The 27,029-nt window shown below is 44.6% G+C and overlaps 3 protein-coding genes across 4 annotated transcripts in view; 1 reads left to right on the forward strand and 2 right to left on the reverse strand.

Moving 5' to 3' along the window:
* Window positions 1–6,171: 6,171 nt before the first annotated feature.
* On the reverse strand, window positions 6,172–11,221 carry dusp1 (dual specificity phosphatase 1). Its single transcript, XM_040174724.2, has 4 exons — window positions 8,920–11,221; window positions 8,514–8,659; window positions 8,169–8,388; window positions 6,172–7,475 (listed from the first exon to the last, which is right to left on the reverse strand). Exons 1-4 carry the CDS (start codon window positions 9,326–9,328, stop codon window positions 7,120–7,122), a joined length of 1,131 nt encoding a protein of 376 aa, XP_040030658.2. The 5' UTR covers window positions 9,329–11,221; the 3' UTR covers window positions 6,172–7,119.
* Window positions 11,222–12,558: 1,337 nt separating this feature from the next.
* Window positions 12,559–25,923, forward strand: ergic1 (endoplasmic reticulum-golgi intermediate compartment 1). Of its 2 annotated transcripts, XM_040173887.2 has the most exons (10): window positions 12,559–12,739; window positions 17,023–17,084; window positions 19,172–19,244; window positions 19,612–19,706; window positions 21,576–21,700; window positions 22,308–22,412; window positions 22,515–22,575; window positions 22,691–22,791; window positions 23,389–23,511; window positions 24,512–25,923. In XM_040173887.2, the coding sequence occupies exons 1-10, from the start codon at window positions 12,720–12,722 to the stop codon at window positions 24,617–24,619; spliced, it is 873 nt and encodes a 290-aa protein (XP_040029821.1). In that variant the 5' UTR covers window positions 12,559–12,719; the 3' UTR covers window positions 24,620–25,923. The 2 variants fall into 2 exon arrangements, with proteins under 2 accessions (XP_040029821.1, XP_077958427.1); XM_078102301.1 differs by lacking the exon at window positions 23,389–23,511 and having other exon boundaries at window positions 12,595–12,739.
* A 337-nt stretch (window positions 25,924–26,260) lies between these two features.
* flt4 (fms related receptor tyrosine kinase 4) overlaps window positions 26,261–27,029 on the reverse strand; it is a 29,983-nt gene continuing 29,214 nt past the window's right edge. The window contains exon 30 of the mRNA XM_040173801.2: window positions 26,261–26,850. Within this exon, the coding sequence (XP_040029735.2) occupies window positions 26,643–26,850 (208 nt within the window). The 3' untranslated portion in view covers window positions 26,261–26,642. The remainder of the gene's footprint in view (window positions 26,851–27,029) is intronic.

Genomic DNA, 27,029 nt, shown 5'->3' on the forward strand with positions numbered 1-27,029 from the left:
TTTGTTGGACTTGAGTATAAATTTGAAGGCTGATGTAGACGCAATGTATTGGCGGAGGGAGCAAAGGTCAGGTTGATCCAAAATTCTTATGCACCACGTGTGTGTGTGTGTGTGTGTGTGTGTGTGTGTGTGTGTGTGTGTGTGTGTGTGTGTGTGTGTGTGTGTGTGTGTGTGTGTGTGTGTGTGTGTGTGTGTGTGTGCTTGTCTGCGGCCTGATGATCTTTCTATGACCACACTGATCATTTCACAAGCTCTTCACTGTCAATAGAGACTTTGGCAATATGGACTCTGCCTCAACTATCTGAGCACGTAAAGTCAACATAAGAAACGTGCAAAATGCGACGCAACTCCACTGACGTCTTGCTGCCTGAGTGAATCAGCCACAATGAGCTAAAGGGAACAGTTTTGTCCGTAGACTGTCCACTTTATTTCTTCCCATTACAAATTGTCATTTTTATAATTGTAACAAAAAATGTCTTCCATAAGATGGCGCTGACACCCAGTAAAGTTGGAAGACAGCGTTGCTCGGCATCAAGGATCCTCTGTTGGGATCCCTTCATATATGCAATGCTCACACATGTCCAACACGTTTGATCCATCTGCAACTTTAGATTCACAGAGTCAAATCAAACACAATTACACAGAGCTGCGTATGAAACGCAGCTCTGTGTAATAAGCGTTCTTCTCTAATGTGTGTTTTACACAGTTCACACAGCACACCTTAACGTTTAACTAAAACCAACAGGTCAAATGTTAATCAATGATTTGGTCAAAAACATTAAGACAAATAATGTCTTACATTTTTACACAACTCAAGTGAAAGTAAAGGATAATGTGTGGTTACAAAACATGCAAGTTATTTAAACCTTGAAATATTAATGTAAAGTAACATAATGAAATTATGTGTATTATTAAAATAAATGTCACTATCACTGAATGTCTTTAGCACTGAAAAGGACAAGAGAGCTGACGGTTTCAACCTTGGATTTGATCAGAAACGTGTCACATTTTGGTTTTGTGATTGTAGTCGGTGACGCTCATCGTGTCGCAGTTCTCTGATAACAGCCAGACGAAATAATCTCACTTGTCGAGTGCCGGCTGCGGTGCATAATATGGCTCTGCAAAGATGTCATAGAACTGAAGTCATGTCGTCATTCCACCATTTGAACCATTCTTTTTCTCTTTTATCAGCCAAACTATTATGACAAAAAAGTGGTTTGTTTGAGCTACCGAGCACATCAGAGCGGGCCTGATGTGATTTATGTCTGCTCATGTGTATGATCTTTGTTTCTGACATCATGCGCCCCGAGTGCAGTCACTGGAGAGGACGGGATGCCAGACATTCCTCGAATACTCCACACGGGATCCCGCCCGCTGCTTGTGAACGCAACCCTGTACCTCCAGGGAGTGGAAAAATACAACCTCAGCTTAGACCAGAGCTGGAGAATGAAGCTCTGGAGGGATTGATGGCAGTCTTACTTCTGCCTATCGTTCACATATCTGCTGAGCTTTAACGATTACAAGTTATTCAAAGTTTTTTCTCATTTATTCAACAGCATAATGTTAAAGAATTAGTGAGCCCAGTTTGGAGCGTGGCACGCAGAGCTCTGTCATCTGGCCATGTGAAACAGCCACAAACACAATGGGGGGCTTAGTGTTACACAACCCTTGTCGAGATGCTTGATGGATAAACCACCAGGCACCGTTACAGCCGACAAAGTTCTGCTTCCACTGTCGTCAGACATTCCAGATAGGGTCGTTAAAGGAAGTGGAGCCCTGCTGGCAAGGAAAAGCCACTTCACTGCAGGGCCCGCATAATGTCCTGACATTCCTTGAGCTATTCAAGTCCCTGCTTATCGTGGCAGAGATCTTGCTGTATCTGGGCTCCTGTCACGCAAAAAACACAACGGGTCTGGTTTTAATTGCATGACTGAGTGCCGGGGGTTTGGGAGAGGTTTGGGGGAGGGTGTTTTATCACCAGTTGTGGAAATGCTTTGAAAATACGCCGCTGCTTTCCCACTCTTTTCTTATGTCAAATTCAAATGTGGTAACTGCAAACACTGATTTAATCCACCAAACGCTTTTGAAGCAGATGACGCGTTGATTTCTCCTACAGGCAACATCCACTCTGACTCTGTTTGCATCAAAACCCAAACAGGACCGGCGTCTGGCTCGTCTGGCTTGCTGTAAAGGTCAGAACGAGACGGTTGAAATGCTTCCTGTCCCAGAAGGCTAAATCCTTTTACAGATGTACTCCAGGTGAGTATTCTAACATGACATCAATGTGGGGCCTAAATTGTCTCACTCAGGACATGGTGTGTGTTTGTGAGAATTCCGGTAATGTAATCCGGTTTGAAGGTATGCGGATGTGTCAGGCTTGTGATTACCCAGCATCCATTAGCAACCAGACTGGTAAATCCAGTTTACACCTAAGCCCTTCTGACGCAGGACGTCGGCTTGATTTACTGACTACGGTTGTGGTCTTTGTTCTTTGGTCTTGTGCGCTGTGTGTATTGTCTCGTGTGACTAATCAAATGATCAATTATCAAGTTATTTATCATTGTTTGGTAATGCAGCTGAAAATGGCTTGTAATGCCATGATGCATTACGGAACCGATTCTAAAAACAACATAAGAACATTCTCACTGAAGTATTTATGAAGCTTTATTTGAGTTTCACGGGTTATTTATTACACAACTTTCGTATTTGCTTAAAAGGCTTATTCGGTAGGGATTTTTTTCTCTACTCGGACACATTGGATGCAGAAGCTCTGCACAGGCCAGAAAGCTGCAACGAGTCCTGATGTACTGTATGGGCTTGTCTGCTCAGGAAACTCTCTCCTAAAGAGACCCGTCAATCAATACAGACAAAACCACAGGGGAACCCCCCCCCCCCCCCTCCATGAAGGAATACTGTGTGGTTGAGCTCTTCATCGAGGTGCTGCTGTGAGCTGGGGGGTTATTTACTCCGTTGACTTGTCCCGCCATTACATCAACTTCTCAAAAACGACAAATGCATGTCAGGTCCACATATTTTGAAGAAAGCTAATGTGACATGTGTGTTGAACGGGGAGATGGGCTTTTGTTAATGTTGGATGTTTTTGTTTGATGCTGTATTTAAACTACCTTTGAGCGCGGTGGGAAAAGGGGCTTCTGGGATCCTTTTCAGTATGTGCCGGACGTCTGAGTATAATCATCTGCCCTTTACACAGCAAACCTTCTCGCCACAGTCATTACCCCCCTTTTCTGTCAAAAAGACAATGAGAAACTATTTCTTTGAAAATAACATCTCAACATTCACGGATAGTGTGCATATGAAGTCATTCATATGGTGTTTTGACAACGCAATGACAGCGTTATATCCTAATATAAGTCATTTTCTACTATAGGCTTCCAGTATGTAATAATGTTTCTAAGAAGTACAACTGAAAACATTTAAAGATTCATGGAACTGGAGACTAGATGTCATATGGTTTTACAATGATGATGGTAATCTCATGTTCTTTTGTTGCAACGTGGAAAGTCGGCTTTAAGCAAATCTGTTTATTGAGTCATTTAGTTACATATTGAAGGCATTTAAACTGTATGTACACATGAGAGGATTCAATTAAAAGTGGATTGTGTCACGTATGTCATGTGAGAAAAGTCATGCAACTAAAAGTGGATTATGTAAAGAGGGGGGAGGGATGGCGTTGTGTTACTTCCTGTCATGACAGCAAAGTCTGACACTTTATAAATCAATTGTTTGGTTTGGTTTTGGTCTCTGGGTTGTGTGAATCAAAATGACTTTGAAGCTGAGTCAAAGCTCAGTTGCTAGACGGTAAAGGCGATTGACAACTTAGTGACACTGGCAAATGTTATTGTTACTATCTACTGATATCAACTAACAACTTGAAGATATGATAAGAAACATGAAGTTAAATACAGCGGCAATAAATGAATGCCACATCGGACTTTGATTTTTAAATAAACCGGTCATAAAGTGTGGTAACATTGCTCGCCTGGTGTCTGACTCGACTGGAGCTTAAGACTTTACAACTTAATGAAATAAAGCATCCCGTCTCGCATCAAAAGCTTGCTTGCTGCAAGTTTTTTTTTGCAAAGGTAGCAGCTGGACATGGTCTCTCATACACACACTTGACCTGGCTGAGGGCTTTTTTTCTTTTAAGTTTCCTCATAAGATCTTAAAAGATGCCTAACAGCTTTCACACACACACACAAACACACACATACACACACACACGCACGCACACTCCTGCCAACGGTACAACAGGAAGTCTGAAGACACAAAGACGGGTGAGCTGCAAGAGGGGTCGGGAGGGGGGGAGGGTCGCACATATGTCACCTAAACCACAGCTTGTTTGAGGGAGCTGGCGTGACAATGAATAAGCCTTTCATCAAAGAGGCTTTGTCACTTCTGATGTTTCATTTCAGAGACAATCCATTTTTATGACTGTCAGATAAGAAGTGGGTGTCAGTTTGTCATCCGACCAGAATCCTTGTTTTCAAAGTTAGAGCGTTACTAACTTCCCCCACAAAACCGTAGGTTGACTCCGTGCGGTTACGTAAACCCTGAGAATATCATCGCCACCCCGCTTTCTTTTGTCTTACACCCCACCAAGGGTCAAAGCCAATGTTTTGGCTAATTTGCAACCCAAACATATTCCTTCCCCCTGGGGGATGTCTCCGTCTCCACCACCCCATTGGTGCGGGAGGCAGGGGACACAAGGCCGCTGGTTGAATGAGCCCCGAACGCTCTTTAGTTGTCACACTTTTCCCAAACGCCTTGCAGCTGCTCCTATTGAGGCCGCAGAGGGAGGGCTCCTCGGCTGATTCTTTAGGCCTCCTGCCGCTGCCCTGGTCTCAGATGGGTCCAGAGAGGGGGGGAGGGAGGGGGGGCGGAGGGGGAGTGTGGCCCGAACAATGGCCGACACCACGACATCGTGTTTCCAATGTGGGAAAAAAATCCTTATGCAGATAGAGGTTAAGATTCCACCACATGGAACAAAACACAGCAAAGATGTGCCCCACAGGCCAAGAGGTCAATGTTACTTTGGCTTGGTCACACTGAAGTTGTTTTGATTCATAGGCATTCAAATTAAGAAACTAAGCCCTAAATGTGTACACAAATAGCAAAATAAACTAAAGCAATAAGGTACGAGACGCTGTGCTTTATCGTGGAGGAATAATGTAACATTTTGGGGGCTTTGTTAGGCCCCACGCGGAACAGTTACATTCATGAAGATAAAGTACTGCCTCAAGTACCTTGTTGCTTTTATAATACGGTTACCAGCGAAATTATAATTAGTAAGTAAATAGCTGCCTTTCAGCACAAAATAGTATTAGCAAAAAAAGTATTAGCCACCAAATGTTTTGTCTCATTTCAGTAGTCTAGAGTAAAGATAGTCCCCGTGCGTGCACGTAAACAGCATCGGGTCCCCCACAATCTTATTCATTACATCGCTCATGACGTCCACCTTAATAGTCTGGTTGCGAAAGCCCACATTGCCCGAAACCGATCATGTTTGTTGTGTTTCCGGGTCTTATTTCGGCGATCGCCATTGAGCTAAAAGCTAAAATGTCAACTAACGGTCTCGCGAGAACTAACCTGATACTTTGAGTGCGCAGTGATGTGGAACGCTCGGGTCAATGTGAACAGCAACTGTACATTATCGCCCAATAATGTACCCCAGTGACTCACTCTCAACCAATCAGAATGCTGGATTTCATCTACCCGTATTATAATGATGGCTAATCCATGACAATATTAATAAGAAACACCATCAATTAAAATGTGAATAGTTGCTGGTTTTATCGGCCAATTTGAACGACAACATTGTCTTTAATTAACTTGGGGTGGCCTTGGTTGGTAAGTTGCAGCCCTAAATATTTGCTCTACTGGCCGCATACATCATTTCTTAAAGTTAGATGAAATCTCTTTTAGGAGACACCAACTATACGAATGTGCTTATTATTTTGGAATTCATATTTTTATAATCTGAAGGTGCCATATTTTAATTATGTAGCTGTTTAAAGTATTTCTCAAGGTACTTGGTATTATTGATATACGGGTGCATAACCAGTTGTGACACCTACAAAACTACAAATGTGTTGTCTAAATCATTTTTGGGTGCATTAGCTCGCGAATAAATCTTCAGTCAGACATAAGATGTGAACTTCAACTGAATACAAAAGTCAGGAGTTTTATTAAAACGTATAAAAAAAAAAAAAGAAAAAAAATTTAAACATTCAAACGTATGCAAAAATAGATATGATAGAGAAATATATTACTTTAGTTCAATAAATATGTCAGGATGCAGGCACCGAGGAGTATATGTCCCCATTTGAGTAGTTGAGTTTTCTGTCTGTCTCAGCGCTGCAGTACACAGTAGATACATGAGGTATAAAATGGTCCATCTCCCCAATGAGTCAGGATCGTCACGGTTCCATGAGGTCTTGAAAGGTAAGTATTTGCATTTGCACCAATTCAACTCTCAAACTGAACATTCCTGCGACATCTACACTGAAAAGAAGGTGTGTGTGTTGGGAGGGGGGGGGGGGGGGGGGGGCTACATTCATTGTTTGTCGAATGAAGGAGCAACTTCCATGCCTTGGCCTTCTTTAACCAGCACAGAAAGCCAAGGAGACATTTGAGAGGATAAGTCAACGTTCCTGAGACAACGGTTTGTCCTCTCCATTTTGTTAAAAAAGGATTATGATTATCAGAAGCATTTTCCTTCATGAAAGGATAAAAACAAAAATAGATCAGTTGAATAAAGAATATTCAGATACTTCTAACTTCCTCTAGAGGAATAAATTAAACTACCCTTTCAGCCACTCCCCCCCCAAAGTCAAGTCAGATTAAATCTGCGGATAACATTCACATTTAGGAGGAACTCCCTTTTGAAATGATGAGGCTGTTTTACAGGAGATTTGCCCAGCAGATCGCAGAGTCAAACAAACGGAGCCCAGAGATCAGTTCACATTCGGCCCAGTGATCCTCGTGTCACAAGGAAACGGTTGCACTCGAGCCTCGTGCCTTTTGGGCAGTGCTCTTGGCAGAGGGCACTTGTGCGATGCAGTTCAAGTCCGAACCGGGTCGGAGCTCCTCACAGCTCCCTCAGCAGCTGGGAGACGTGGTGATGGGACTGTGCAGGAAGGAGAGCTGACCGGCGGAGGTGTGCACAGGGATCGAAACCGGGAAATTGAAGACCGTGCTGTTGTTGCCGATTGCCGGACTGCCCGCCTCCGAGGAGCACGTGGACGAGGCCATGACCTGGGACTCGAACTGCAGCAGCTGACCCATGAAGCTGAAGTTGGGCGAGATGATGCTGCGCCGCTGCTTGACAAACTCGAAGGCCTCGTCCAGCTTGACGCGGTTGGTCCGCATCAGGTAGGCGAGGCATATGGTGGCAGAGCGGGAGATGCCTGCTTGACAGTGCACGAACACGCGGCCTCCTTTATTTCTCACCGAGTCTGGGGGGGGGAGCAGGGAGGGGGGAGAGAGAAGAGAAAGCAACATTAGTGGAGGTTTAAAGTCTGCCTGCCACAGGAAGGCGTGAACACAAAAGCCCTTGCAACACTTTCAGTGGCTATTTGAATTCAACTGGCCTCATTAAGACACAGGAACAGTCAACAGGGGTGCAGGGTGTGAGCTCGCGGGAGGGGGGGGGGGGGGGGGGGGGGGGCTATTCCCTAAGGAGGCCGTCTGAATGGACAAAAGAGGGGAACAGACCCCCGCTGGGGGGGTATTGATCAGGGAGGAAGGCCGACAGTGAGAGGGGAGAAATTGCCTTTTGTTCAGCTAGAACAAAGAGCAGCGTGGAGGGAGCCATTCACGCACTAGCCTGGGGGCCGCCGCTAAAAAAGGGGGGACATCCTTGAGAGGTGGCGATGATGTAACCACCATTATGGTGGAGCGGGGGAGCCTGTGCCGAGCCAGCTGGTGAGTTTTGGAGGGAACTTTGAAAAAAAAAAAAAGTAAATCTAGCAGTCAGAGGGTTGTAAAGCAGGGGCATGGGGGCGGGGGGCTGTTTTGTCACTGGGCATCAACAGGCTCTGGTGGCGACAGCTGTGATAGGCCCTCGTATTTGGCAGTTGAGGGAGCGTTAAAAAAAAAATTTAAAAATTAAAAACGGGGGGGTGCTACAGGATGGTGGAGGTGCTCACCGATAAACTCGATGGCCTCGCTGAACCAGGAGCTGATGTCGGCTTTGTGGTTGTCCTCCACGGGGATGCTCTTGTAGAGGAAGGAGTCCACAAAGTGGTTGGGACAGTTGGCGGAGACGTTGATCAGGGCAGTGATCCCCAGCATGTCCAGCATGTCTTTTCTTGAAGCATGGTAAGCACTGCCAAGGTAGAGGAAAGGCAAGATCTCCACAGGACCCCCCTACACAGAAAAACAACAAAAAACACTACATATAAACAAAACACTACAACAGGAAGTAAGAAACAAGAGCATGTCATATTGTGTGTGTGTGTGCATATAATATATATCCAAATGAAGACACCGACCTGGTCATATAGGGGAGTGTTGCACGGGCTGCAGTTGGGGTCCGCGCTCTCGGGGCGGCTGGAGCTCAGGGGCAAACTGAGCCCCTGTGGGGGGGAGGGCTTGGTGCAGGCCTCTGGGTACTCGGCGGAAAACGTCTCAAAGCCACCTGAGAAAAAAACAACAACACACGGTACATCAGATGACAGCTCAGAGTCCAAGCTCACGTTTAATTACGGGGTCTGCGACAGGGGGACAACTGCCCCCCACCACCCCCCTGGGGGGGGTCTATTTCGGAACGTTGTTTACTCCGGCAGCAGCTGGGCATGCAGACAGCCGTGAGCCCCGTTGTTAGGATACGGCGAAACAATCAGTGTGAGGCAGTACTGGGACACCTTCTTGTTCTGTTGTTGTTGTTGTTGTTCTTACCTTTCAGAATAAACACCCTGGCCCCGCAGCGGTCGCGACACAGGGCCGCGACGGCGAGCATCAGCGTGCCGTCCTTCTTCGCCTGACTCAAGTCCGAGCTGCGGTCGTCGAGCAGCACGACCGCCTGGTACTCCCCGGACAGCAGCCGGCCGCGGGTGTCCTCGTTGGGGACGATGTGCTCGAGTCCCAGCCCCCCCCTGGCTCTCCTGCGCACTATGGTGCTGAAGCGCACGTTGGTGGAGCCCGATATGTGGGACGAGTTGAAGGACAGGAAGGAGCGGCAGTCCAGCACCAGGCTGCCCGGGACGTCGTCCTCCAGCAGGCAGCGGAGGGACTCACAGTCGATAGTGGGCACCTCCATTACGACCATAGTAGGGCGGCGGGATTTAAACGGTAAATCCAAATACATAAAGCGCGTACGGGGAGGAAGGCGGAAGTTCGGGTTGGTTGTGAGGAGGAAGAAAACAAAACAAAACAAAACAAAGGCTTTTTCCCCCAACAGGAAAATGTGAAGCGGCGAGAGCGCTGTTCCGGTTCGTTGGTTTAGAACATAAAAAAAGTTTTTAAATGATCGAAGTTAGTCGTTTCCTCCTTTTTGATTGAATCCGGTGGCTTCGGTGGTTCTTCTTTAAAGTTTGCCGAGTCGCTTTAGAGTGAGTTGCTTCTGCCTCTGAGCGCTTCCAGACGCGCTTATATACCGCGCTTGCCTGTGAATGAGGAGGCAGTGACGTCAGCAGGCCCGCCCCCCCTTGGCCTCATGCCAGCATTGCAGACGTCATTGCCCTCATTCCCCCGCCACGCTGTTGCACACCTCCCTCTGAACGAATTGGAACAGGACTGCGCTCACTTGGATGCTACATGTTGCGTATGTGTTCATGTGTTCATGGGAACGCTCTGTAGAGTTTAGTCTATTTTTTTTGTTTACCTTTCTGTCTGTTCCATCAGACAGAAAAAAAAAATCACGGATCTCACTTTTTCAAATTACAACAGTTGGCATAAAACGTCTGTTTGTCGGCAAATACGGAATTTGACAAATTTTCCATGATGTTAGTGTTTAATTAGATTTATATTTTTGCCCCTTCAGCTGAGCGTTGACAAATAACAAGATAATAAGTAAATATATGCCATGGAGGCCATAAAAGTTTATTCTTTGTTTTTATTAGTCAGAGGTACATAGTGTTCGATGCCCCGAGAGCAAAGGCTAACCATAAAAGTTAATCACTGTATAGAAATCTGAAGTCCGGTAAATTTCCACATGCTGAGAAACAAAACACTGGTCTAAAAGGAAGACAACAGCAGGTGCAGATACCCTGTCCTGTCCCCTCTGTTCCATTTGTGGCTTAAATGAAGACAGGGGAGTTTTTGCCAAAAAGTAAATTTAACAAATCAAGCGGGATTAGGCCGCAATCACACAAAACCTTTTCTTTTGTTGCTGTAGTTTAGAGACTCATTGGCAGCGCTGCAGTCTCATGAAATGGAAGTAGGATGATCTTTATTGACAATCCACAGGCGTCTGGTGACAAGAGGGTGTTTTGAAACTGCACAGAAGAGTCACGCCTGGATTGTTCTGTTGTGAAATAAATGTTTACTAAGCAGACTTGAAGATGAGTGGTGATGGAATATATTCCATTCAACATCCTTTCATGTTTCAACTAATCAGTGCCTCAAATGTTGTTATCCAACTGACCAAGACACCCAATGTATTTGTGTGATATATAGATATAAATAAGTATAGATGGATAGGTCGATACTGTAGATAGATAGGGGGATAAAGAAGATGATAGAAAGGAAGAGGGGGAGGGGAGGTAAGACTTTAAAGACAGAAACTTAACCAATCACGACAAAGTTTAAAAAATCTGGGCAGCCGGTTTAACCTCACACTCCTGTGAGATGAGTCAACTGGGGAACACGCTGGAATGTTACAGACTACCGTGCATGCGCGTTAAACAGGGATCTGAAAACACCCTGTACCAAACATTTTGTCCTCAAATGCGTTTCCTCTCCAAATGCGTTTCCTCTTAAGACATTTAGTCTTAAGTACTGGAAGTTTAAGAGATCAAACACCTGTTGTAATTGTGGCCAATTACAGCTAGAAGGACCCTGGCAAAGCTATTCTGTATTTATATGAAGTAGAAGTGGTTCACTTTATTTATCTAATCAAACAACTGCCACTGTTATCTTGGATATCAGTGTTTGTTTTGAATTTTTTTTTTTTTTACAGTATTACAAAAGGTTTAACTGTAAACTGATGCATCATACATTCTCTGTTTGGCCATAATAACCAGCAAATAAAAGTCCTTGTATGATTGAGACCAAATCAATCATTTCATTATCTCCAAAAAACGTGTTCTCTAATTGGACATTGGTGCACGCAATGTCCTCTCTGAAAACAAACCTGTACGGGTGTGACTAAGTGTCGGGCGGGATATTGAAATAGAGCCTGAGTTACCGCTCTGCTGGATTAATCATAATTATGGTCCGTAACCAACCGTAGTTCCCTGACCTAGAAAGAGAAGTGAAAACGAGGACGACACAGAGGCATTTCCTGTGACCCGACCTCGCTGTCACTCACTGCCGTTCCTGCTTGTTTACTGTCATTATCGCTACGGGCAACAGATGAGCCATCAGTAGGAAAACACAGGGCCTATCCAGTCGGCTGGTGTCTCGATAACAGGCGCGTTTTTGAAACAAAAATGTTTCGTTTTACATCCAGTCTATAAGTGTGGGGCAAAAATGAATATAGGAAAAACCTGAACTGAAGTAGCCAATATATTTTTTTTCAATCGAAACAACATTCTGATTCTCTGTTTCTAATTTATAATAAGAACGTTAGTCAAGGTACTTGTGTAAATAAATGATGACGATGAATAACTGCAATGGGAACATTTAGTATTGAAAATGAAATACCAAACTTAAATGAACTTGACGATTTCTTGTATACAATTTATAAACAACTGCAGATTATGTCCTGATTAACCTTTTGCGCTAAGTAACACAAAGTCATTAATCATTTGCAAACTGTTCTGACAATTTATCAAAACGTTTTGTATGTAATCCCAGCATGATCGGGGCCAATTGAGGAATTGGAACTCACCACCAGAATTTGATTAAAAAAACGTCTTTAAGGCAATTTTCTCACATGGTTCATGGCCCGCTGTTTGTCTGCAAACTCAAAAGTGGTCCAGAATGCTCTGCAGTTACTCAAACTACAGGTTGATAACGCTACCTTTAATTATAAGTGATTAAGTGATTAAATGAATTATAAGTGATTAAGTGTACTGCTATAGTACACTTAATCACTTATTTAATATCATAGATAAATATTTAAAAATCTTTTTTAAGCACATTTTAGTGAAAAATATCTGTTCTCCTCTTTGTTATATATATTTTTGTACATGGATCCTAAAATGGAATACAACGAAACTGAATAAAACGCTAGGAAATGTCACAAGCTATTCATGACCAACTCTTAAAAAAAAAAAAACATATATACGGGTTACGCTGAAAATAAAACAACACATAATTATACACAAATTCTGTTGTTTGCCTTGTTTTTTTAATTCGCCCGTTCTCAATAAAGGTTTATTAACGCAAATCATGAAAACTTGATCATAACTTTGCAGCAGGAAGTAGAGCCAGAGTCACCCGGAAGTACTTCTCAGCCAATCGGCTTCTGCAAAGCGTACTAAGCTGACGTCAGCCCGCTACCGATGAATAACCGGCAGCGCTGACGAGAGCTGTGTGTTAGCCCGTTGTGTGTCGCTTTTTCCGCTAATTCCCTTGTTGAACGTGTTATCATCATGCCTTTCGATGTTAGGAGGTGAGTACGCAGCTTCCGTTCATTTTGCGTGAGGTATAAAGGGACGATCGCGAGGTTTTTTTTTACAGTCCGCGAGCTGCGGATGGATGTAACGTTATCTAACGGTTAGCAAAGCATCACCCACGATAGTCGATGAGTTGTAACAGTGGGGGTTTAAACTTTGTCATGAATAGGCTACATTGTTGCATGGGGAGGGGGTTAAAGTTGTGGAGTGACGTTCAGGTGCGCTCATAATAGTTTTTTTTTTGTGAGGGGTCCTGCTTGCGCATGTGCAGACTATCTCGTCCACCCGTGACGCGTCCTAATGCATGACGTCATCTAAGTTAGTCTTTGCCAATCAAACTCAACTGTCATCCCAATACACACAAACGGGAAAAGCATTCAGAGTATTATCTCCCAACACGCGTAATACACATCCTGAACACCTGACCAGCCTGTCGATACTGCCGGCTGTCAGGCCCAGAGAGTCACCCCCCACCCCGTCCCCCCCACCATCAAAATATGGGACGTCATCCTCTGCCGACAGATAGATATTGTACTGACACAGCAACACATCTTCTCTTTTGATTTGAAGTAAATGTAGAAAATTAAGGAGTAAAAGTTGTTGGCCCGCATCCAGAAAAGGTTGATTTTCCTTTTGCTTCAAAGCAACAATTACAAACATTTTCTCAGATGTGATGCTTTGCTGGTTTTTGGAGTGGAATTAAACTGTAAATCTAACATCTCTGAGGGTTTTGACTGTTGGTCGGGCCATAAACTATTTGTAAATGTCAACTTCAAAGCGAGAAAAAGTGAAAAGGTCACAGCCCCTGGATCGCACACTGGAGACGGCGGTCAAAGTCATCACAGTTGCTCTCGTTTCTTCGGGTCAAGGCCTTGTTGAATTTACCAACACACAGGATCTGGCATAACTGAGGTTTGCACTACAGGAGTACTTGCGTATGAGGGTTGTGTGAGAGCGGGTGTGTCATGAGGCCGTCCAGTGGTCACGATCATTTCGGAGGCGTCCATAAACATACAAAACCTGCATTGCAACAGGTGGAAGACGTTTTGATTGAACAACTAGTCGATGGGTTTCGTCCACTCAGAAACCCGCAGGCGTTAGTCACCAGCGGGAGACTGTGCGCCAACATAGATCACTGTGGATGACGCCATCAGCTGATATTCCCATAATGCTTTGTGGTATTTGACTGCTAAATATATTAACCACACCATAACTGTGTAGGTTTACCGACTAAAAAACGGTTCGCAGCTGGTTTTAATCCTTTTTGGACTGTCGACAAACCAGCGTTGAGTTAATACATCTGTTGTTACTTTATAATCCCTCTCTGTGGCTCTCACAAATACTTAATTTCATTGTTAAAGAAGTCATTTCCTAAAAAAGCTGGCTATCGTAGTGTTTAATAAAACCATGACAGGTGTTGGTAATGAGAGAGTTCTCTTCCCGTCTTAAACTGCTTTCTACAATAGCTTACCTAAAAAGGCAGTAACACTGGAATAATTGGTCACAGAGTGCAATGGCTTGAAGGGTTTTTCAACAATAATATGCAAAGAAAAAAAAAAAAACCTCCACTGAGATTCTAATAAACCACCTCATTGAGAATAGGCGGACGGCCGCTCGGCTGAATGATGAGTAACTGAAAGGCTTTTATCCCCAAGTTTAATAGACCCCTCAGATTATGTCACTTATTGACACACGTAGGTTGGTTTTTTTTTGCTGATCTAATGTGTTTGCTCCTCTAGTAATGATTTCACGGTGACTACAGTAAGGCCGCTCCGTGTCAACAGATGTCACGTCATTCGGATCTCGGCAGTGATGAGGGGTTGTTGTTGTTGTTGTTACTGCTGCTGTTTTTATACTCCACGTACTCGTTTGTGCAGGTGATGGAATCGAAACCCTACATGCAAAAAAGAAAGACTGAGGCACACGCGCTGCTTCTATCTGGTGATGCGAGATGATCAAAAGCAAGAAGAAACGTTCGTCATGAACATCCGGTTTGTGGCTTTGCTCAGCAATGCACAAGAGGGGAGGAACTTCTGACTCAGTATGACTCACTTGCGAGATACGGTCTATTTAGCGATGGCCATTGGTTTGAAAAGCGGCCTTGTGGTGTCAACAGAGAGATGCTGGTACATGATGTCCTCACTAATAACACGTGAGGCCTCCTTGCAGAAGACTGAGCGGTGGGAAACGGGAGGTGTGTTGAATGTAGTTCAGGAAATTACAAACCTCTGTGACGGAGGCGAGAGGTTCAGTGTCTCACTATGTGTGAGTAGAAAAGCAAATGAAGTGAAACGCAGTGCTCGTCCAACCTGTAAGCCAGAGTGTAACAGAGGTGTTATATGAACTATTTAATTAAGTAGTTCAGCATGATTAATTTCAATCAGGCCCTTTGGGGTTATTATAATGCTCTCAATTAATACTGAATATATTTCTTATATATGTTTTTCCTCTCCACCTTTTTATAATATTGTATGAATTCGTATTTCAGATCATGCATTTCTAATTATGTGTACATTACATTTTGAAATTCTGTCTTACAAACAAATTGAATATAATTATATTATATATATAAAATAATATTTAATAAAAAAAAAAAATATATATATATATATAATGATAGGCTGGAAAAGAGTTTATAATTTCTGTGGTGTTGTCCGTGTATTAGAGCCCGGTGGTTTCGCTTTAAACCTAAAATATCTACATCTGTTTACTGGTAAAGACGGACGCGTCGGTGGCAGTTGGGGGAAGTGACAACTCTCCAGGATCCAGAGGACCAGTGAGATGTAGATACTCGTGTCCAGGAGTTTCCAGCTGCAGTTATCACAACGTTCTTTCTGCTCTCATCTCTGTCCCTTAACTTGGAATTCCTGTAATTCAGACCGTGTGTCCAGATATTTACATGACTGCCGGCGCACAGATGAGAGAGAGAGAGAGAGAGTCATCCATCTGAGACTATTTTTAAAGTTCACATGAGTAGTATCGGTTTCCGTCTCACGTCGCGAGTGACCAGACAAGCGGGATTGATTTTCCTCACCCGTGTTCGCTTTTAGCTGCGGGGAAACTGAGACGACTAAGAATAAGTGTTGGTGTGACGCTACGGCGAGAAGTGTGGATTCTCAACGGGGTTCGGAAGGTGTGGTGCACGTGGCGGCGCTCCACCTGTCTGCTCTCAGGAGGTCAGCGCTGTGGCCGGCGAGGGGAAAAGGGACCCCCCCCAACCCCTCCTCTGTATGCCCTATATATCCTCCCAGATAACGCCGCTGACTGATCTGATTGCGATGGGACACGGGCGCAGTACGTCGTAGGTGGTGGCCGTGGGTCGGAGAGACGGAGGGATGCTGACTGCGCGCTCTGGCACCCGGGGGCCCTTGAGCGCCGGGTGAAAGCTGAGGCACAACGGGCAAAGCAGCAGGGTCGGGGGCCGGACGGGAAGCCCTCCCTCCCGCTTCCTCCCCCCATTTCCAGCATCAGCTGTGATTATTTCACCGACCGCTCTCGGCGGATGAAGCGCAAACAGATGTGGGTGGAGGCGGACGGGGATGGAGGGAACGGGAGGGGTGCGTTTTGCTCAGCGATGAAGTTTGGGGTCAAAAACGTTTCACTGCCCAAAAATGGACCTGCGCAAGAACCCGTGAACCTAAATAGTTTTGGTGTTGAGTAGCAGGTATCTCCCCCCCGCCTCCCCTCTCCCTTTCTTGGTTTCTCAAATAGGCAACAAGAATCTTTCATGAGAGACTCGATTGTGTCGGGTTGCAGCGGTCCTCTTCCTCCTCCTCCTCCTCCTGTGATTCACACACAGTCGGAAAGGTCGAAGCGAAAAGATTCAACCGAGAATAAAAGTGAGATTCTGCCCGGCGGGAAGCAGCAGTAACTTCCCCCGATTGCCAAGAAGAGCGAACCAGATCATTCATATCAAGTTGTGTTGCTGCAGTTGTGCGTGTGTGTGTGTGTGTGTGTTGGCGACCCTGCATCTTCCTGTGTATAAGTTGGCTGAGCGTCACAGACCTTTTTTGGGGTCAGGTCACAATTACAGAGCACACATTCAAACGATGAAGTGTTACCCTGTAAAGTGTGTGTGTGTGTGTGTGTGTGTGTTACGGCCGGGTGTCTGGACCTGTTGTGTATAGTGGCGGTGGTCCAGAGCTAACATTCCACCACTCTTTCGTAACACCGCACAGCCTTATGGGTACAGAGTGTCCTTCTTTTCTCAGCACGTACTGTTTACATTTTCTTTTCGCTCTTTTTTTTTTTTCTCCCCTTTTTCCTTTTTTTCTTTCAGATTCGACATCTACAGGAAAGTGCCAAAGGATCTGACCCAGCCGACGTACACGGGAGCGTTCAGTGAGTAGTCGCTCAACAGGCCCAATTCATTACCTTCTATTTTCATTTTCTTTGCGGTACTTTTGCTCAGTTACGGTTTAGTCGCCCATCTGTCCACATAATGTGTGTTGGATCAATTATGTAAAATGTAAACCGGTTTGGAGCAATAAAGTTCTATTCCTCTTTCAGTGTCAAATGTCTTTACATACGATATGAAACTACCGGCAGTTGACAGTTTGTTCAGCACGACAACCGAAAACTCGTTCTGTTTGACGGTAACATTTTTCTGCTTGTAACAAATCGACACGAAACCAAATGAGTCTCATCCAGTCTTTTATCATGTACGTTTTTTGTATCAAGGCAACGAGATAGTTAGTGAGCACTAGAAGCATCGGCGCACAAAGACAACGTTGCTGTTTGTGCTAAGCTAAGTAGCCACTGGTCGTCGTGACGCTCTCCGGCGTAGTGTGACGTTGTTCTAAGGAGGCGGCTGAATCAAAAACGGTTCAGGAGGTCAGAAGTTGACAGTTGTACTTGGCTCAGCGCAGAGGGGACGTCCCGCCCGGGGAGGACTTGATGTACACAAACTAATAGGATAGTAAGAATGTTAATCATCGCCCCAGGCACACCGAGAGATGAGGAATCGGTTGTCACAATCCAAATGCTTTGCTCAACAGGTCATGTGTTTGCTGTGTCATTCACAGGTCATTGTGTAACCATGAAATCATATTGACTGTTCACTTCTTTTTTGGCCCCACTGTGTCATTTACTAGCAGTATTGCTTATTCATCAGTAAGGTGAGGCACTGAATGACAACCCCCCCCCCCCGAAACAAGCTGATGACGGAAAAGATGAGCGCCGTTGTGACTTAATAGTGAACCGTTTTATAAAACGGACCATAAGCCCCTTCCTGAATGACAGGGAAGAGAATGGCTTTGCTTTTTCGGCCAGGAGGAAATGGATGGAGGTGCTTCCTCTTCCCATTCAACACCCTTCCTGTCTCCAACCGCTGTCTAGGGGCAAGGCACTGGGTTGTTGTGGATTAGTAGACTGTTGCTTCACCAAGCTCACATTATGGCCTCTGTGGTTCTTGTAAAAGCAGATATTTGAGTCGATTCTGGCACCCGAATCGACTCAAATATCTGCTTTCGGTGTCCTGTTTTAGGGCCACATTCCTTTCGAATTGGACTTTTATGTCATTTACTTTGAACAATAACAAAGGTTTTTAGGGACATAACGTGTTTATCAGTTGAAATGGGATCGCAGCATAAAGTGGATCTTTAGTAACCTTGTGCCAGTATTGCGCTCTTTGAAGCCCCGGGGGGGGGGGGAAACAATGAGTCTTCTCATTAACCCGAAATGGTGAGCCGTGTGTCATAGCGACACTCCCCATTGTTTGTTGGTTAAACATTACTTTACGCAAAGCCTCGGCCTCCGGCGCTGCCAACCACAAAGGTCATGTGACTGAGATCCCAGGAGACGGTTGCCACGTAAACACGCCTCACCTGCTGGGCGAGAGCTTTCTGACCGAGGCTGTCGTCATACCGGATAGACCGCAGTTACGCACACACACACATCAGTTCCTTCCATATTTGTCTTCGCAAACGCATGACGGCGTTGTATGGGACCTATAGTTTGACACATGAAATTAAACTGGCAGCCTGAACCGCTCCCCCTTTTTAGGCTCAGACAAAAACACTTATTATTTACGGTTAATATTTCAGATTTGGTTTCTGTTTAGCTTCTTGGAGAAATCTGTAAAGCCTTTTTTGGTCCGGGGGGGGTCCCAAAATAGAGCTGTTTGTCAGGTTTGCGCGGAATGAGCTCACCTCTCTTAGAGCAGATATGCTGTAATGTCCTGTTGCTTCTATTTAATATATAATTAGTGAAGGAGGGTCTTTTAAAAACCTGCGTAATGGCAGTCAGTAAAACTGCTATTTAGGGGAATTGTGTATGGTCTCTGTGATTTCATTAATGAATATCTTAGGTCAGCCATTCCTAAAGGCAGGTGTAACGTGGGATTAATGGGAAACAAAAGGCATCCGTGAAAATGAGTTGAGCGTCTCCAAAAGGTACCCAGTCTGACTTTGTTCATCTCTGCCCCACAGTTTCCATCCTCTGCTGTTTCTTCATCCTCTTCCTGTTCCTGTCTGAGCTGACGGGCTTCATAGCCACAGAAATGTAGGTATCGCGCCTCATAAGAGTGTTCCTTGATAATTTCCTGTGGCTGACAAAACAAAAAAAATCAAGAAGGCCGCTCACTTTTTGCCCCACTGGTTCAGGATCTACTGGGAAAACGGCGGCGCGTTGATGATGAATGAGAATGTTCTGCTCGGCCTGTGGTTTTCTTACAGGAAATGGCTTTTGTGTTTGTGCATCCTGGTCAAGTGTAATAAGGGAGGAGTAGCAGGAAGGAATTACTCTCACAGAGATACGCAAACGCTCTCCTCATACAGTTCTGCAGAGGATGAGTAGCGGCAAGGACATTTTCCCTTTAAAGTTTGTTCCAAGCTTCTCTAACGATGTCTGTCTTCTCCCTCCATTACAGAGTAAATGAACTGTATGTAGACGATCCAGATAAGGACAGTGGTGGGAAGATAGAAGTGAGTTTAAACATCAGTTTGCCACACTTACACTGTGATTGTGAGTATATAATAATATATATATAACTTTACACCATTTCTTTGCATTACACCTGTGCTTTTCTTTTCTCGTGGGCCTTTTTCTGTAGTTTGGTTTTCCTGCTTTCCTGCTCAGACCGTATCTTACCAACCCTGCTGAATACATACAGAGATGAGCAATGCCTGAGATAAAGAAGCAGTGAAGCTCCTCGGTTTGTTTTGTTGACTCTAGATTCTTTTATCACAAAGCCGTATTCCAAGTTTCAGTTTCCTCTCTCGGCTTCTCTGCTGGACTTCTATGTCAGCGGCGTGTGCCCGACGGAGAACAGTCATTAGTTATTTGCTCCTCATGACTCCCGTCAGAAACTATGCCCAATGACACACACACACACACACACACACACACGTTTGCAGGAATTGGCACGATTCCGGCTGCGCAGAAAAACACATGCTCGTTCGATCCCAGCGATATCCAAAAATGGCAAAGCGAAGCCTGCGAACCGCTTCAGTGACTAAAAATGAAGTCCAGATTTCTGCGAGAGCGGCTTTAGCATGCAGACACACAGCTGTTGGCCATGTGTGTAGACGACCTCAGTCATGGAACGCCTCCACATAGGCCGTTTCCAATTAAAGCTCCCAATGAGTGTGTCTCCTGGTGTTTTTTGTTTTTAATTGCAGTGTTTTAAACCTTCTTAAACACATGTACTGGTCTGACCTCCCGACAGTTGCGTGTAATGAGTAGAAATGTTCTCCCTGTGAGTTAATATTGAACATCAGTTTATCTTTCCGGGCCTCCAAACAGGTTGTCATCCATTACTAGTTCACGCGGTGGAAGAAATAATTTCATCATGGAAAAAGTTTCTATTTCCAGCCCTTTTTAAAAATTATTAATCTGCTCTGCCGTTCGGGATTTAAACCGCGTCTCCCTCCGCTGACCTTGAGGGGTTGCCAGGTCTTTATTTTGTGACTCCATGGGAAAGCAGAAGTGCGTGTAATAGCCTTATAATAATTCTCAACTCCCCCCGATCCACCAGATGAAGACACTTCCTGTTCTAAATGTCTTTTTAAAAAGCAGAAACAAACCAGCTTCGATGCAATCGCAGAAACCAACTCCATTTGTTTTCGTATTTTGAGGGCGAACGTGTCTTGAATGTCAAAGGTCAGACGGACAGCATGTGGAGGGTTTTTGTGCAGGTCCGGCACACGCGTTCCTCTCCGCACTTCTAGCCAACACACTGCTCTGAAAATAGGCCACTGCCAGTGTGCTGGGGGGTTGGGAGGAGGTGGGGGGGGGGGGGGGGGGGGTCTAGATGGAAAAAACCCAGACCGGCAGGATAGGGGGTCTGTTTGGATTCTCTGTGTTTACTCTGCGGGGTCAATTTCTCTCTTGACTCTTCTCTTCCCCCGTCAATAACAAAAGTGATTTGTTCCTGTTGTGTGACTGTAAAGGAAACGGAGCTGCAGCTAAATATTATTCTCATCAATCATTTCTTTGATTCACCAATTCATTGTTTAGTCCATAACGTGTCCCAAAAAAAGTACAAAACACCTGCTGACTTCTATAATTAACTTATTTTGACATGTATTTATATATTTTTTGTCTGAGGGAGCACTTGGAAAAATAACAATTTAATTGTTAATAGTTTTATTTTATTGAACTTAAAGACTAGAATAAATTTTAAGATTATTGTAGAAAATTTAAGAACATTTTCAAATGTTTGGGTTAAAAATTAAACAAGTTCTTCAATCGCAGTATTAATAAGTAACAGTTTTTCAGATATTAGTTGATTCATTTCTATTGTTTGACCACTTGTCTCAGCAAAGAAACCTGTATATTATTTGCGGCCGCATTCTCTCTTACTCATGTTCAATGGTCTCCCGGGTTCTTCAGTGGTGGGTTTGGACATCCAGGACGAGATGGGCCGCCACGAGGTCGGTCACATAGACAACTCCATGAAGATTCCTCTCAACCAGGGTGACGGTTGTCGCTTTGAGGGAGAGTTCAGCATCAACAAAGTAAGGCCCACAATGAAAGCACGCGCACACACACACACACTGTGTGAAGTATAAACGGCCAAGCAGCCTCTGGGAAAAGCTCAAATTTATTCCCCCCCCCATGTGCCAAGTAATACGGTTATGATGGATTGGATATGGATATTTTGTGGGTCGACATGTTGTTCAAGTATCTTGAGACTAACATCTGAGACGGATGAAGCCGACTTGCTTCCTCCCCGACCCTTGAGGTTATTTTAAATTGAAGAGCTCTGGGATCGGCTTCAGTTACATTTGCAGTCTGGACCCCGGATGCCCTGCTTGTCCGGCCTGCGTCTTTTTACGTCAGTCTTTCCAGTCCATTTAAAATGACTAACCCGGCAGTTGACCATTTAACACTCTTGCTGGTGGAATATTTGCAAATATGTGAAACGTGTTAAAGTGGATTTTTCATCAGGAGGCCGGGGCCTTTTTTCCCCCCCCAATCAATTGCGTGGGTTTGTGCGTGTTCAGACTTAACTAAATGTGTTGCCGCTGCTCACATTAACTTACGTGTGTGTGTGTGTGTGTGTGTGTGTGTGTGTGTGTGTGTGTGTGTGTGTGTGTGTGTGTGTGTGTGTGTGTTTTTCAGGTACCTGGAAACTTCCATGTGTCAACGCACAGCGCTACAGCGCAGCCCCAAAGCCCGGACATGACCCACAACATCCACAAGCTGGCATTTGGAGAAAAGCTCCAGGTCGGGACTAGAACCCACCATGGGGGAAGGGGGGGGCACGGATCACATCCACAGTATGAAAGTTCAACACAGGTCTGCTTTCCCTCCTTTTGTCACGCGCAGGTACGAAAAGTCCAAGGGGCCTTCAACGCGTTGGGGGGAGCTGACAAGCTTTCATCTAATCGTACGTATGCGCGCCACACATCTACGTGGCCTTTATGCATCAGTATGATGAACCAAGTGGTTGTCTTTTTTCTTCTTTTTCTCGTCCTAATGGAGTAACTTTGCGTCTGTTGCAGCTCTGGCGTCACATGACTACATCCTGAAGATCGTACCGACGGTGTATGAAGACCTGTCGGGCAGACAGAGGTTCTCCTACCAGTACACGGTAGCCAACAAGGTGCTGTCTCCCTCCTCCTCCCATCCCCTTTTCCCTCACCTGTCAGATCCTCCCCCTTTGTGCCGTCTGCTTTTGTTTTTTTGCACATTTCAAGGTAGCGGCTTTGCAGTCGCAACATATGGCCAAAGCATGTTTTGCAGTTTTTAGACTTGTGCACCCAACCGGAAGTGGAAGCTCACCCGTAGTGACTGGAAAGGCTCCCCAGATGTCAACAAACCATAAACACACTTCCTAGAACTGTGGTCATAGACAGCTGGTTTGGAATTTGGAGTAATAACAGTGCAGGTCAGCTGTGAAGTTTGAAGGATGAGGGCCCCTTTTGGGTGGATACATTTAAAAAAATAATAATAATAAAAGGTCCTCACATGAGAATCACATTGTAGCCCCCTCTGACTTCATCAGATTTATTGAGCTGAAATATGTGTTCAATGAATCATTTATGACATTTTAGTGACTTCATCTGAAAGCTATTCGGTGATTACTCATAAGCACCGCGGCCGCCACCACCAGAGATAAGAATGAAGTAACTTCTCGCTACGCGCAGCCCCAAAACATTACAATTGGTAACACACTTTTATCCCCCCCCCCCACCTACAGGAGTACGTTGCTTACAGCCACACAGGCAGAATCATCCCGGCCATCTGGTTCAGATACGACCTCAGTCCCATCACCGTCAAGTACACCGAGAGGAGGCAGCCCTTCTATCGCTTCGTAACAACAGTGAGTTGATTCTTCTTTAGGATCAGCCCGACCGACTCCAGTGGGATTACATAGCTGTTGTAAAGCTGCACCCGTCAATGCTTTTTTCTTTGGGGGGAAAAACAAACAAACTAGAAAACCTATTATATACACCTACAGGGAATTTACTTCCAATCTTCCATGCTTTAATGTTTTGTTTGGTGGATCTGTTAAACCGATGTGTTGCTAGCACAAATTGAAGTATTTAGTGGCCCAATATCTCGATCGCGAAGGCACGGCCGCTAGATCGCTTGCCATTAGGAAAAAGAAAATCACGTCACGCATGCGCGGTCGACCGCGGGAGCTAACGCAAAACCAATGCTAATTAGCGATCCTTGCTTACTAACAAATACACTACCACCCGATGCGTAGCCGCCAAAGTGTGGCCCTCCCTGCCATTGAGGCATATCTTTAGCTGTTGGTGAATACAAGCCTTGCATTGGATAGCTTCTTTTTTTAGTTGAGAATTTGGGCTGTGTGTAGTAAATACGCCAGCAGCTGGTTGCTGGAAAAACATAGTCTGTCCTAATAGCATTTAGGTTTACCCGTTTTAAAATAAAGTATTTGGTTATTTATCCTGTATAAGAAAACGCTGGTAATTTTACCTCCCTGAGTTATTTTTTTTGCTGTTTCTCCACCTCCCCGCCCTCCTTGATCATTTTGCCTGTGGCTCTACCAACTCACTCAGCGAGGTTTCCTGCTGACTGATGATGCAGTCAGGATTAAATTGGCTGCCTGGCCGATGATCTACACCATTATTTGTCTTTTGTCATGTTCAGATCTCTCATGACCTGGCATGGGAAGGAAATGACTGTAAGCATAGTGCAATCATGAGTCACGGTTCAAGATTTTGGATCAAGCCAGAGCAGGACTGCTTGCTAGATTCCAGCACATTCTGAGGTGTCAATGTAATGTATCGTTGTGACGTGGAGAGGAGAACTTTTCTAAAAGAGAGGCTAACGGAGCGACTCGTTTCCTGCAGATCTGTGCCATCGTCGGCGGGACCTTCACGGTCGCAGGAATCATCGACTCCTGTATATTCACCGCTTCAGAGGCCTGGAAGAAGATCCAGATAGGGAAAATGTCTTGAGGACGGCTCCCCGCTCCTCCCTGCATCTTATTTATAAGTGCAAAGTTGCTAGCCTGTTCGCTAAATCCAATCATGGACGCAGTCTATCACACGTATGCTTCCTCCGTGTCAGGAGAGAGAGAGAGAGAGAGAGAGGGGGGGGGAAGCTATTTTGTTACTGTGGAGATGAAGTGCTGTGTGTCAGCTTTCAGCCAGTATTTGAACTCTGTACTTTAAATTTTCTTTAAAGTAAAAAAAACGACAACAAAAAAAGATTCTATTTTTTTTATTTGGCTCACAATGCGGCCAAAATCCCCGCTCAAAGGGGAGTTTTCAAGCTATAGCTGAATTATTTACAGGCATGCTGTAGTATGTCAAAAACAGTATCAGTCTAACTGGACTGTGATGGTTCCTCTGCTGCTATCATTTCAAACGTTCTGCTTAGTAAGACTGAACTTTAACGTGTTGCTGTAGGTCACAATGTCCATAACACGGCATTTTGACGCATCACATGACATGTTTTCAGCCTTATAGTCTCTCCTGTGTTCACTTTTACCTTTTTGCTTGACTTCTCTGATTACCATCAGATCTCATTTGTCTGTTTCAATGGCTTTTGTTACAACATACTACGACATTCACTTTTTATTTATTTTAATATAAAGTGATCATTGTTTATCTTTCAGTCAATTTGTACCAACATTTCATTCATGCTGTCTGATTACTTGTTTATGGGCTTTTTCCAATCCATTTCAATTGTTCAAACACAAATAGAATGTCTTATTCTTTTTTTTTTCTCTATGAAGCTGTAAATGATAAAGTTTTGGTTTTGTAAAGAGAACTTGTAGGCCAAGGTTTCTTTTACCTTTTTGGTAATCTTTCTTTCCTTTTATACTGTTGTTTAATGACCCTGATGGAACAGTGATAAATACAAGCCCTCATAAACTGGTCTTTTTCTACTGAGCTCATCTACTTTCTGTTCAGTCTCAAATTACTCCACCACAATATGTGTTAACTAGCTGACAGCCATATAAGACATGTTATGTAAGTTTCATTGGGTTATATTTCCTCCGTTTTAAGGTTTATGGTTACAAATCTAAAACTGCGTCCCATCCCTTTTTGTATCATTTAATAATAAAGCTGAACATCGTTTAGTCAGGGATTGTCATAAGAAAGAAATGAGCTGCTGCTTTAGAAGAAATCCTTTCACATCAAAGTTGTTAACCCCTTTTCATTTAAAACTGACCTGAAGACAGTTTAGTTGAATTTTTCCAGTTACTCTTATCAATAATTATTCATAGAGAAATAAAATGAAACCTTCGAACCTCTGATGTGTGAAATGAGTTGTGTGTGTGTGTGTGTGTGTGTGTACGTACACTTGGACTTTGCACCAGAAGCTTCTCATTTCCATCAGCTCGCAGCCAAAATCAACACACTGCAGGTTGTCGTTTGTGATGTAAACATTTAAGAGGGTGTTAGGCTGACACAACTGTCATCACGCTTACGTCCAGCTCGGATAAGCGGCGCTTCGAGTGACTCACTCCTTTTTTATTCGCCCTACATTCAATTGAATGAGAAAGTGTGTCCAAACCTTTGACCGGTGCCGTGCCTCCGTCACTTACTCCGTGTTCATGGCCGTAATCAAGCTTCGCCATCGCCACCAAATGACATGGTACATTCCTTTATTTCTTCCCCTTTTACTCATAGTTTGTACAAATGAAGGAAAGAATACTCTGTATATAAAAAGTACAATTCTAAATGTGTGAATACAAAATACTTTGGGTTTGTTTTTGTCATAATGCTGCCACCCAGTGGCTGGTTAGAGGAGCTTCAGCTTCACATTGCTCAGTCCGTTTATACCGAGGGAAGAGATGATTAGGGGGGGGTAAGCTCTGGTCACATGGCTCTATAACCTGATCTTCATTTATAAATGACGAGATACATGTCACTGAAATGCTATTAAAACCTACAGGCATCCCTTGACCTCAGAGGTCCCACTCTTTTAACCCCCCCGTCATCCTCCCAGAGCTGCATCTTTGGGTTTAGATCACACGTTGGAGGAGGCCAGGCAGGGCGCTTCGGGCGAGGAGAAGAAGTCGCAGAAGCCTTCCTCGGACAGGTGTCCGTACTCGTTGTTGTAGAAGGTCTGTCCTGAGAGCTGGCTGAAGAAGTGGGGGTGGTGCCTGGAGCTGCTTCGGCCCAGGGAACCGTGGGAGGCGGTCAGAGGCTCTGTGCTGCTGCTGCTGCCCATGCGACTGGGAAGAGGAAAACCACGGGTCAGGATGAAATCACAGTGGCTCGCGCATATAGGAAGTTATCAAGAACTAATGAAACCACTCTTTCTTGACTGATCTAATTCTTTGTGTGGGATTCAGTTGGCCTCAGTGCCACAGACAGGTAGGGGACATGAATGGTCTGGTGTTGTCATGCTATT

This window comes from Gasterosteus aculeatus, chromosome 4 (assembly GCF_964276395.1).
Source record: "Gasterosteus aculeatus chromosome 4, fGasAcu3.hap1.1, whole genome shotgun sequence".
Taxonomy (NCBI): domain Eukaryota; kingdom Metazoa; phylum Chordata; class Actinopteri; order Perciformes; family Gasterosteidae; genus Gasterosteus; species Gasterosteus aculeatus.

Bases quoted from the DNA above. Each gene is read 5' to 3' on its own strand.
- dusp1 (XM_040174724.2), bottom strand. From the start codon at position 9,328: ATGTATTTGGATTTACCGTTTAAATCCCGCCGCCCTACTATGGTCGTA. The intron at 8,389-8,513 runs GTCGGTGTCTTC...TTTTCTGTGTAG, and splicing joins ACACTCCCCTATATGACCAG to GGGGGTCCTGTGGAGATCTT. The intron at 7,476-8,168 runs GTGAGCACCTCC...TCCCCCCCCCAG, and splicing joins CGAGGCCATCGAGTTTATCG to ACTCGGTGAGAAATAAAGGA.
- ergic1 (XM_040173887.2), top strand. From the start codon at position 12,720: ATGCCTTTCGATGTTAGGAG. The intron at 17,085-19,171 runs GTGAGTAGTCGC...TCTGCCCCACAG, and splicing joins GACGTACACGGGAGCGTTCA to TTTCCATCCTCTGCTGTTTC. The intron at 22,576-22,690 runs GTACGTATGCGC...CGTCTGTTGCAG, and splicing joins TGACAAGCTTTCATCTAATC to CTCTGGCGTCACATGACTAC.